Source organism: Camelina sativa, chromosome 6, assembly GCF_000633955.1.
Source record: "Camelina sativa cultivar DH55 chromosome 6, Cs, whole genome shotgun sequence".
In the NCBI taxonomy this organism is placed as follows: Eukaryota; Viridiplantae; Streptophyta; class Magnoliopsida; order Brassicales; family Brassicaceae; genus Camelina; species Camelina sativa.
This window is the reverse complement of record NC_025690.1, coordinates 10,729,157-10,740,973: the sequence shown is the minus strand read 5'-3', so window position 1 is coordinate 10,740,973 and position 11,817 is coordinate 10,729,157. Positions and strand designations below refer to the sequence as shown.

General features: G+C 32.5%; 2 protein-coding genes across 4 annotated transcripts; both read right to left on the bottom strand.

Annotated features, from left to right (window-relative positions):
- Positions 2,408-3,298, bottom strand: LOC104698898 (mitogen-activated protein kinase kinase kinase ANP1-like). The gene has a single exon (XM_019246322.1). The coding sequence runs from the start codon at positions 3,296-3,298 to the stop codon at positions 2,408-2,410; it is 891 nt and encodes a 296-aa protein (XP_019101867.1).
- Positions 5,053-6,298, bottom strand: LOC104790846 (transcription factor MYB48-like). 3 transcript variants are annotated; one of them, XM_010516635.2, is made up of 3 exons: positions 6,130-6,298; positions 5,872-6,001; positions 5,053-5,790 (listed from the first exon to the last, which is right to left on the bottom strand). In XM_010516635.2, exons 1-3 carry the CDS (start codon positions 6,257-6,259, stop codon positions 5,265-5,267), a joined length of 786 nt encoding a protein of 261 aa, XP_010514937.1. In that variant the 5' UTR covers positions 6,260-6,298; the 3' UTR covers positions 5,053-5,264. The 3 variants fall into 3 exon arrangements, with proteins under 3 accessions (XP_010514937.1, XP_010514938.1, XP_010514939.1); XM_010516636.2 differs by having other exon boundaries at positions 6,072-6,270; XM_010516637.1 differs by lacking the exon at positions 6,130-6,298 and adding an exon at positions 6,040-6,097.

Sequence of the window (11,817 nt, the reverse complement as noted above, 5' to 3'; positions counted from 1 at the left end):
TCGCTCTTTGGCTTTCTTAGGATTGAACGGTTCCTCTTGCTCGACGAATCTGCATCATCCTCTATCACGTTCGTCTCTGATCTGGTTTGTGAATACTTCCGCTTCTTGTGGGGACGGTTCGAGTCTTCGTCCCACTGACCTAATCGATCAGAAGATGTTGAATTCGACATCTTTCTAACCCTAGAATCTCTGTCTCTCTCTCTCTCTCTCTCTCTCTCTCTCTCTCTCTTATTCTTTTCCTTTTTCTGAAGTCTGATTTTATTAAAACGATGAGACAGATAAGATAAAACGATGAGACAGATTAGGATATATATTTATAATGAATCTGTGTTTTATTACTACTTGGGACTCAAGTTTACTTTTTTCTTATTTTCTTTTTTTCCTCTGTTACTGAGAAAATCAAAACCAAATCCGAACCTAAGGTTCGGTGATAAATTAGACGGTTCGGTTCACGTTTCCTTTCTCTTAAAAAAAATTGTGTTTTTTTTCTGAATTGAGATAAGTTGTGTCTCTTTTTTTTAGGCATGTGTATTTTGTTATTCAATCAACTTATCACTTTCAAAGCATTATTTATTTCATGAATCATTTATTTGAGTATTAAGTTTTGGTATCTATAAAAAAAAATTATTTACTAAATATTTATAGGATGCATCATTAATGGTAACTTTATTATTCCTATCATCATGTTGAATTTTAAACACATATTTTTGCATTTATAAATTCTTTGTTGATAAGTAGGTTTCATATTCTCATTTCTACGACCAGTAAAGCTCCATCACAAACCTTTAACAGAGTAAAGATTATAATTATAATGCAAAACAAAAATAACATTAAAATCATCAAGATGATCAAAATTATATGTAATTCATAAAAAAATATGTAGATGTAAAATATTTTCAATACATTTTTAGCATTTGTTTATTTGTATTATATTACATTTCAAAATGATCGATTACAACAACAAAAATTGTGTTAATTCTTAGAGTATTGTAATTATTTTTTTCTACTATCTGCTGCATGACTTTTCCATTCACCCACTCTAAATCTCCTAATCTGTTTGTTAAACTAATGTAAATTTGCCTTTGTCCAAAAAAAGAAAAAAAAACTAATGTAAATTTGTAAAATCTAAAATATTCGTACATCTCTTGTGTGCTTCAAATGCTTCAAATACAGTTTCATCACGAACGTAATCCAATGAAGATCCCAGTGAAGAGTCGATTTAGTTAAAAACATGATACTCGAAGAAGTTTAGAGCCGGTTTAATATTCTCATATCATCTTGTTTAGATAATCATGTTCGCTACACATAAAATCCTTTTCTTAATTTCTTTCAATAATTGTAATAGCCATAGCCATCCAATATTACACCATAACACTAATTAATCACATATGCTTCAATAATAATGTATAAACAAGTAACATAATTTTAATTAACTATATATATATAGCCATATCCATCCAATATTACACCAATCACAACTAATTTTAGTTAAATGCCTAACTTATTGAGTTTACATGAGTTAAAAATACTAAAGAGCAAAGTCAATAATGATAAGTGAGTTACCATATTTATCTGTTCTGGACATTAATTGAAAATTACAGTTCTTGTTGGTACAATAAAACTTCTATAAATTAATACTCGGTAAATTAATAACCTCTATAAATTAATAAATTTCTCTGGTTCCAAGTTGGGACTAGTGTAATTTTGGACATTATTCGATAAAATAATAAATTAATAATTTTTTTAAAAATCCCATGTAAAAATATGGTCCCATCAATATCATAAATTAATAATCAAATAAACTAATATATATATATATATATTATATTTAAGAAAATCTAGTGAAATATGAATCTATTGTTGTTTGTTTGTTCTTGAATTTGCATTCTTGTTTTGCTGAGCATCTCTAGTATTTCTGACTGCATCAAAAACTTCTGATGTTGTCATCTCAAATCGCATCCAAAAATTGTAGAGAGTTGTTGACGCGATAATTGCTTCCTTACGTGTAATTGTTCTAAATGTACCGTCATATCTTCTTCAACTTCATCATCACCTTGAAAAATAGTATCAGCCATTTCTTCTAAACTCTTAATTTCTGATAAAAAATTGTCTTCATAAATTAATATTTTATTAATTTATCGATAAATTAATAAATTAAAACTTCTATAAATTAATAAAATTTCATGGTCCCGACTTTATTAATTTATAGAGGTTCTACTATATAATAAAATTAAATGGTTTTATTTTTCTTGCAAAAAGAGCCTTTTACATAGTACACTGACTTAAATGTTAATATTCATTTTGCATTAAAAGGCAATTTTACATCCAAATTGAGAAAGGGATGGTTCATGAGTGCACCGAGCCCCCACCTTGATTTAGGCTCCTTAACAAAGCATCCCCTTAGAAATTATTGTGCTTCTGCAGATAACCCACTCGGTATATGAGGAATGACATTACTGTGACCTATTAGATTGACCAAATCTTTATAAACCAAACCACCGTACTCTTCCCAAACTATTTTCCCGGTTAACATCTCCAAAACCGAACATCCAAATGCCCAAATGTCAACACTAAAGTCCACAATACCACAACTTATCAGCTCCGGAGCCATAAACCTCATAGTACCTTTCTTATGGCCCGATCCATCTCCATACTCCACCGAACCTTTCTCTAGAGATAAACCAAAATCCCCAATCTTGGTTACATACCTGTTAAACCTATTTTGGTGATTAACAATAGGGGTCAGTAAGAGATTGTCCGATTTAATGTCACAGTGAATAATGTTTCTGGCGTGGATATCGCTCAGACCAGCCAAAACATCTCTAGCGATCAGCTTTACATCAAACTCCATTAACCCTTTCTGAATGATCCTGAGCATATCTCCTATACTTCCTCCGGAGCAATACTCAAGTATCAAGTTGTAATGATAATCAGCTCCTTCCCGTACAATCTCCTCGCCCGAACAGCTAATCACAAAAGGAGATTGTAAACTTCTTAAGATCCTTCCTTCGTTCATGAGACTCGTAGCACGTGAAATCTCTGCAGTTTTGATCGCTCTCTCTTCGTTCTTGCACGTCGCTAGATAAACAGAGGCGAAACCCCCTCTGCCAAGCAACCGAGTTTTGACCCAAGGGGAAGACTTGTTCACCAATCCACCTTCGGGAGTTACTCCGTCTGTAGGTTTCTGAACAGCATCGTGAAAGACTTGTTCACCGTTCTTGGAACAGCATCGTCCATCAAGAATGGTCGGAGATGGTTTTACAGCCAAAGTAGGGTTTTGGGGAAGAGGAGGGGTCATTGTGGCGCTTGATGAACCGGAGGAGATCACTATGACGTTCTTCGTAGGTGAATTTTTGGGAGGCAGGGTCGAGAAATCGCTGAACTTCTTTGAATCCATCTCGCTTTCTCTGTGAAGACAATAACATGAGAAAAGAATGTATATGTTCTGTAATAATTGTGAATCAGTAAACACACTCAAAACAGTCATTATAGTATCAAACAAATAACAAACGGATCAGCGTAAAAGTGTTAAGGAGATAATAAATTTGTAGGATAAAATGGAAAGACAATCTATAGTGCCCGGAGAGTTAATATTTAAAACCCTTTGCGACTAAAAACTTGTGAGTTTAGAATCATTCTCAATTCAATATATCAAAATTTCATGACAAAGTGATTGTTATCAATTTATATACAGTATATAGAAAATAAAAAGACGAAACCTTTGGAGAAAATTCTTTTGAGGAAACGCAGTAAGGATACGTCAAGCTTCAACAATTGAGACGACCAAACTTGTTCAATAACCAAAAGTGTATCTCTATCAAAATTGTTTTACTTTCATCATTTGCACGAGATTTTGTATTTTAAGAACTAGAAAAGGAAGAGATAGTCTCATATGAATGGAGGTAGAAGGTATTCAATATATTTATATCCAAATTATTAGAGTAAAATAAAATAAATATTAATCCAATGTTTTAGGTAAGTAATTTAAAATTTATAAGTTTTAGTCAAATGTATTATGTTATTCAGTCAACTATTTTGGCGCGTTATTTATTTTGAAAATCAGATATTTTGGCGGGTTATTTACTTCTAACAAGACTTTTAAATTCTTTACCAAATCATTTCATGATGCATTATTAATGTTAACTTTATTGTTCATATCATGTTGAATATTATATTTTTGCATTTATAAATTCTTTGGGGATTTGTAGGTTTCATACTAATTTCTAAGAGCACTAAAGCTCCATCACAAATCTTTAATGGAGTAAAGTTTATAATTATAATGAGAAAATGATAACATAAAAATCATCAACATAATCAAAATCATTATAATTTTTTTTAAAAAAAAATATAGATGTATAATGATTTCAATAAATCATTTATATTATACATTATATGTCAAAATTATCGATTACATCAACAACATTGTGTTAGCTCCCAATTACCATTTCTTTATTTTGAATATTTAAATCAACTATCTGAATCTGGATGTGTGGCTTTTATATATATCTAAGTTTCAGATATGTACAAAAATATCAGGAAAACCAAGAGTAATTTTGTCACACCCTTTTGGATTGAATCCAGAGACACAGACCCCAACTTGGATTTTCAAAGCCTGACTGATTCTTTTATTTTCAATTATGAAAAAAAATCTGGCGCGCACAAAAGAAAACAAACAATGTAAATTGGTCTGATTAAAATTACTGTTTCTCGAGTTTGTCTATTCAACGGTAAGTTCATAAATTGTTGTTGATTTTTGCTTCGTATCTCATTATAGTAATGTCAGACGCATTCACATTTGATTCAAAAAAATGATGTTTTTGGGTGAGAATCAGCAAGTTGATTCATATTTTCTTGTCCAAATTTGTTTATTACAAGTATAACTTAATTAGTGACGCTTTAGTAGTCTGTTGATATATTAAACAGAAATGTGAGATTATCACCGCGAGAGAAAGACTAACATATAAAAACAAAAATCTGAAAATTGAAGTGTACTTACTTTAGAATTAGAATATTGACTTGTATTATACATTGACAAAGAAAAAAGAAAAAAAGTGGGATCACAAGACTTCATTCTTATTCATCTAGAAACAAACTTAGGCTAGTTACTTACCACACATATATGGGATGATTACAGAGTCCAGACTTGGGATGTTTTTGTGTTCATCAAACAAAATTATTACAGTCGTTAGGATTTATTTTATTTATAAGTTATATATAACATGTATAAAACAGATTTATATATCTCAATGAATTAAATCTTAATTTTAACCTGAGGACCATGGCGATCTACTGTGTTGGAAACAGAAAGGGAACTGATCATTTGCAAAAGAAGACGACATCTTACTTTGATCTGCATCCATGTTCCATATAGAATCCAATGAGCTTTCCCATGTTGGAGAAGCCAGAGTTGGGTAACTTAAGCAATGGCTTTGTTCTGAGTAGATGTCTTTAACTGGTTTTATTATGTTTACCGCGGAGTGATCAATCTCTCTCCATATGTCATCCATTGAGTATACATCTTCGGTTTCTTGGTTCATCATATCCCCCGTGGATCGGGATCCTCCAGTGTCGTAGAAGCTCACTTTCCCTGAAGATTTACGAGAGTGGCACGATGTTTCTTGAGTGTTGGTGGTGGTAGTGGTCATAGATGAAGAGCTGCAGTTGGAAAATGAGGAAGTTGGTGACGCAGGACGCTTCTTTTCTTGAGCCTTCTTCCTCATGTGAGTCCTCCAGTAATTCTTTATCTCGTTATCGGTTCGTCCCGGCAATTTCCTAGCTATTTTTGACCACCTACATATGAAAAGAATTGTATAAAATACTGTTACAAAAGTATGTGATAATTTTTTGTTTCTTTCTCAAGATGAATGAGACCTGTTTCCCCACTTTGCGTGAAACTCAAGGACAAGGCGCTCTTCTTGAGGGGTCATCTTCCCACGTTTGAGACCAGGGTGTAGGTAATTAACCCACCTTAGCCTGCAACTCTTTCCTGTTCTGTTCAAACCTACAACCAAAACTAGCACATTAATGGAGGCTCCTTACCTATTCTTATCTTTCTCCCTCCACCTTCAAACCTGATACTTTTGCTATAAAATCCCATCGTCGGTCTCCAAATAAGTGAACGAAATTTACCAGAAGTATGTCCTCCTGTTCTGTCCATGAACCTTTTCGGTTTTCCTCTTGCATCATTTTCATCTCTCTCCCACTCTTTCTTTATCGTTCTTTTGTTAGTAAAAAGTTCTTTCTCAGCTTGGTTCACCATGGCATTCTTTGTCCACTATATATATATAAGCTCAACTTTTTAACACTGTGCTGTGTCTATGCGACATCACACTCACAATATTAAAAGCTCTAATGATTTCTCTTTTTCTTTTTTTTTTTCCAATCTTTAGTGTCCATATGTTTGAGGGATTATCCTATTGATAATGTAGGGTCTCTTCATTGTGATGTCACAAGGCCATTATATCAAAAACTTGATCGTTAAAGAGGGTGATTGGTGTTACTGATGTAACACTCCCATTAATTCTGCCTTTTAAAATTTTTGTGCCGTGTGTGATAATAAGAACTCTTTCTTATATATTTTGGCAGGCACTATCTCGAACGTGGAGATCAACATGATCAATAAAATCTCTTTAAATTATTCCAAAAAAGAAGAATGGTATATTTTTCTATAGTGTCTTGTTATATATACTAGCTAGAAAAACTAATACTCTAAATAAAATTTTCTATGATGCTAAAAGTTTGAAAAGAAAAAAAATATAGAAAGACCCTAGATCTTTCTTCACTTTTTTTTTTGTGGGCATATGAGAGAAGTGTCTCTTGACTTTATTAAGGGTTATATTGGTAGCAACTGTTGAATCTTAGAAAAGGAAAAGAGAGAAGAAGAAACAGACAAAAGCTTTGACAGCTTTAGAAGTCGAATTGTTGTTATGCGGGCCTGATAAGTGAGTTTTTGTATCTAGTAGCAGTACCTGAGATAGGAATTAGATACTTTTTAAAGTTCTCGAGTCTGTGGCTTGTATTGTTTTTCTATTGGGCCAGCGGGTAACACTGTCCAAAGACACACAAGTACAAAATCAAATTATATATGGAATTTTCAAGTTACATGTGTGTATGGCATAGCGATTCGATTCTTGTAGATGCATAAGCAAAAATAGGGTGCCGTGCCATCTTAAGATAGACATGACTCTGTGTGTGCATGCACATAAGAAGCAAAGACTGTATGTATTTGCTTTTCTCTTATTGGCATAGTCTCAAGATTCGAATCTGAACAGTTGGTATTTATCGGGCCTTTGGTTATGAACATATGGAGTAAACAAACATGCATTGAGCAAACAGGTGATTGATGTACTGACGTAACACTCCCATTAGTTTTTGTCTTTATTTTTTGGTAGGTGTGTGTGGTAATAAGAACTCTTTCTTATACTCCATATTTGCTAGTGCACTATCTCCTATGTCATAATCAATAGTTCAAACTTCAAACCAAAAGCAAATAAAAGAGTATCTTTACTATTTTTTCCTGTTATTTAAGCCAGAGATATATAAAATTACTAATTAATTGTAAAAAAAAAATTACTAATTAAAGGTCTGAACATAAATAATTCTAAAGAGGCCATAAACCATTCTTGAATTAAGCTGGAGCCAAATCTCTCCATAATAAGCTTCATATGAATGTAGAGAGACGGTTCTTATATGAATTAAGTTATTGGAAATATTAGCTTGAACTGTTGGTTTTTATTTGGAAATTTTTTCTTTCGTTTTCTATATCTTGTCTATCCGGAAAAGTTACGGACACATACTGATTCTTTCAAACATTATCATTTGTTTCTTACAAAAATAAAAATACTATCATGTATTAATATAAAAAAAAAATTTCTTTCAGATTTCATAATTAACGTTAAGAAAATAAGATTTTCATGAGTTATGTTTTCTTATTATCTTTTTGATACAATTTGAATTGATTTACCAAAATGGAACAATTTACTCTGCACTTGCTTGAACAAAAATTAGCTTCAGAAGACCATAAAACAATTAAAATTCTAACAGGAACATAATAGGTGAAATTAGTTATTTACGAGTATATGAACCATATTTATAGGGTTTAATTGGTAATCTCGTCTGAACATGTACAGCATTTAAGAATTTATTTAGTAGTTGTAAAGAAGGTGGTTAGACATAGTAGTAGAGAAGATGATTAAGTTAGAACAAGCGGTAAAATAATTAAGGTTGGTAGCAAACGGTTTAAAAAGAAGTTATGATCAAATTTGACACTAATTTTTGTTTTAGGTTGCAAACGCTTAAACTAACCAAAACCACCTAATCACGATTAATTGTTATAAGCACTAGACGTTGAATCTCCCACCCGCTTGACCGTAACCATTCAAACTCCTCGGAAAGAAAGCTCATATTTATCTTTCAAAATGGACCATATGGTTCTGCTCTTTATTATTAATGCTCGACTAGATTCGGGGTCTAGGGGTTACTCATTCATGCGTGTTGCTTTGGGATTCGTAAACTTGTCCTTTTGTCTAAAATATATTCTACACAACACACACCACACTCTGGAAGCTACTGCATTTGAAGTGAGGCATGATTATTAGTTGGATTTGACCACTTAACGTCAGGCAATTATACCAATACATATGGAAGAATATGATTAGGAGATGATTGATACAAAAATCTATCCTATTGTTAGTTGGGTTTGATCATAATTGTGTCTAACTACTACATATTCTTATACTATGATTTAATGAGAAATCTAACGAATATTTACTTGAGATTCTAACTTAAATAAAACGGACGGAGAGGATTGGAAATTGATAGCCTATTCTTTAAAGTGGAGCTAAATTAAGAAATGAGATTGAGGGACGTGGACGTCACCAACACACCCCTCTTTGGCCTATCTCCACTAAAAATATTTATATCCTCACCTCTTTGCCCTGTGACTCCCACACGCTAATTTTATAATGTCTATATTTTCTTTTAATTACCGTTGCTAATAGAAATATGAAAATTAATCAAAACATATGTGAAACTGGTTCGGACCAGCCTGCCAATGATCTGGAATACGACTGAAAAAAATGATTCATTTGTTGAGCCGCTAGTCAAAGGATAGGAAGAGTCTTTCAATGGTTACATAAATGTTCTCTTGACTATTTATTCAAGCCCTTAGATTTCTAATGTAATAATCATTTGTTTCTTGATTTCAAATGGTTTTAGTGTATTTCTTTAAGATGTCGTCAGTCCATACGTACACATGGAAACATGCTTCCGTTGCATGTGTTTAAAATCTTTATGTTCCATCATTACATACATATTATATGTGACATATGCATGCATATGTAAGCATACATAGATGTAGCTGTAGCACATAAATCATAGTCATAAAATAATATTCCGTATTTTGCACAAGGTTTGGGTGATCTAAAAGAAGAGCCGTAGTTGTTAAAGACAAAGAGGAAGCGGTGGATATTCTTACGAATATGAGCACGCCCTCTAAAGGTATAAAAGCCCACATCCACATAAAATCTTACGTATGCAATGATATGTGATCCCCCATATGGAATAATCTAGTTTTAATAAGACTAGATTTACATTACATATAGTCATATTATATTACAGAAAACAAAGCTATACTTAATAATATCCGTCTATATTGGTTAGATAAGCGATGATATTAATTATTCATAAAGTGGCGAAATCTCTTCGTTTAGCTTTGTTGTCTAGAGGATTTGTTTTATTAGAGGAAAGATATAATTAATAATTTAGGCCTTCTAATTGGTAGTCATCCTCAAAGCTAGGTCTGGCCATAAACTCGGGTCGAAACGATTATCTTTTCATAGTACACATATACATATTTGTTATGCTTATGTCCATGTTTATCATGGAGTTTTGAGACCTTGTATACACAAATCTTTCTTTCTTTCTCTTCCGACGTAAATAAGCTACAAAAATTTGTGTGTGGAGTTTCTGTGTAATGTTCTTAACGTATGTTGTTCTACAATTATACTTGTAGAAGTAAAATTCTATGTCATCAGTCATATTGGGAGTATTTGATTGTAGATTTAAGATCGCTAACATAACTTACATAACCGTTAATATTGAGAAGCTAAAACATAAAATTAGATTCCGAAATAAACTTACTAGCTATTTTGCCTGCTTTTTTTTTAGTAGGATAAAATGATTTCAATATGCATATATATAGATGAACGGATCGAATCCATGTTGTATAATGGATCGTGCTCTTACCTAGTGATCCATATCACCTCATCAAAACGGATACGAAGCAAAAGAAAAAGAATACATACAAATAAAGTTTTGGTTGATGTTAAGATAACTTCTATTTTAAAAAAATATTTGTCAAAAATGGGTCGAAGCTGACAGGTCAACCCAAATCATGCAAATTCATAGATTTAATAAGCGAAAAAGTTGGGCATTAATGAATTAATGGGTTAAATGAGTTAAATAAATTCGGTTGAAATGGTTTGATGGATTAGTGGGTTACTGATTAAGATGGTAGCTGCATGACTACCAAAAAAAAGAAGCATTAGATCCATAGTCTATGGAACATGGGATCGGTGCCTTTAAAAATTCTAGCATCTTCGTGCAAAAGAGTAAACTCTTGTCTTACGCAAAAGAAAATGATCGTATCTTTGGGTCTTTTAACATTTGGATTATTCCATTCCTCTCTTGTGGAACAATTTTTAAGGACAGCCTCTATTTTTACACTAACTATTATTCCATTTTTCTCACTAATTTTTATTCAATTTAGGAAGAAAGAAAATAAGTGTTGTCCATTTAAGCAATCACTAGCTTTATGCCTTCGGGTGGAGATAACGATTTCATCAGCCATAATATACAGCCGCTTATATAAAAAAGAAACCATTTAAAAATTTACGACAAGTCCTTTTCTTAATTACTTTAGTTATCTATCTAACAAGTATGTAACATTTGTTGTTTAATTACATACAAATATGCAACTTTATATAGATTAGTAACGCTTTTTCACGATACGTTATGTGTATGCTCGTTTTTGTAACCATATGTTACGTATATACTAGTGTTGCAAAAGAGAAAATGAATATAAAAATGCTAGAGATAATTGTGATCGATGACGGTATGAGTTCGCTACGGCTTGAAATGGTTCTTTTAAGAATATATGCGTTCGTGATTCATTTAATCTTTCTTCTTCGTCTTTCTCTTTACTTTTTAATAAAAATGTCAAACACACACACATGAAAAAAAACTATACCAACTGTGGGAGCCAAATCTCACACTCGATGATCTTTAGGGATCGAATACCAGTTGTACCTCAAAAACAAGTTTAAAAAAGAAATGTATATTATTGAGTTTTTGCTTTGAGAATTGTTTGTTCCTCTAGGATTTACAAAGTTATCTATTTATACTAAAATGCATAATTATTTCGATAATCAAAACAATTATTCTTCGTAAACGCGCATGTTTTGATCCTAGCAAGTAACCTGAAAAGCTCGCATCTCCAAATTGACCAAATCTCTTTATAGTCTGAGAATCTCTCTAAAATCCCAGACTTCTATCCTTCCGTCTATCTCGGCTCCCCAACTTTTCCCTTGCCTTTCGAGCCAAAAAGTCTCAAGGTGACCCATCTTGTCTCTGAAGTCACAGACCCATGTATGATTGTCGACACATGTCATAAAAGTAGGAGACCCAAAGCCAATGCTCCGCTATTGACTTAGAACCTAAACCCACATGGTGTTTTGGTCCCAACACCAACTATATTTCTTCCACAACTTCTTTTTTGTCAACCACGAATGGAACAGAGTATGGAATGATTTCTGTATA

Coding starts and splice junctions, on each gene's coding strand:
- LOC104698898 (XM_019246322.1), bottom strand. CDS start 3,298: ATGACCCCTCCTCTTCCCCAAAACCCTACTTTGGCTGTAAAACCATCT.
- LOC104790846 (XM_010516635.2), bottom strand. CDS start 6,259: ATGGTGAACCAAGCTGAGAAAGAACTTTTTACTAACAAAAGAACGATA. Junction 6,002..6,129: donor AACAGGAGGACATACTTCTG/GTAAATTTCGTT, acceptor TTTTGGTTGTAG/GTTTGAACAGAACAGGAAAG. Junction 5,791..5,871: donor CACGCAAAGTGGGGAAACAG/GTCTCATTCATC, acceptor TTTCATATGTAG/GTGGTCAAAAATAGCTAGGA.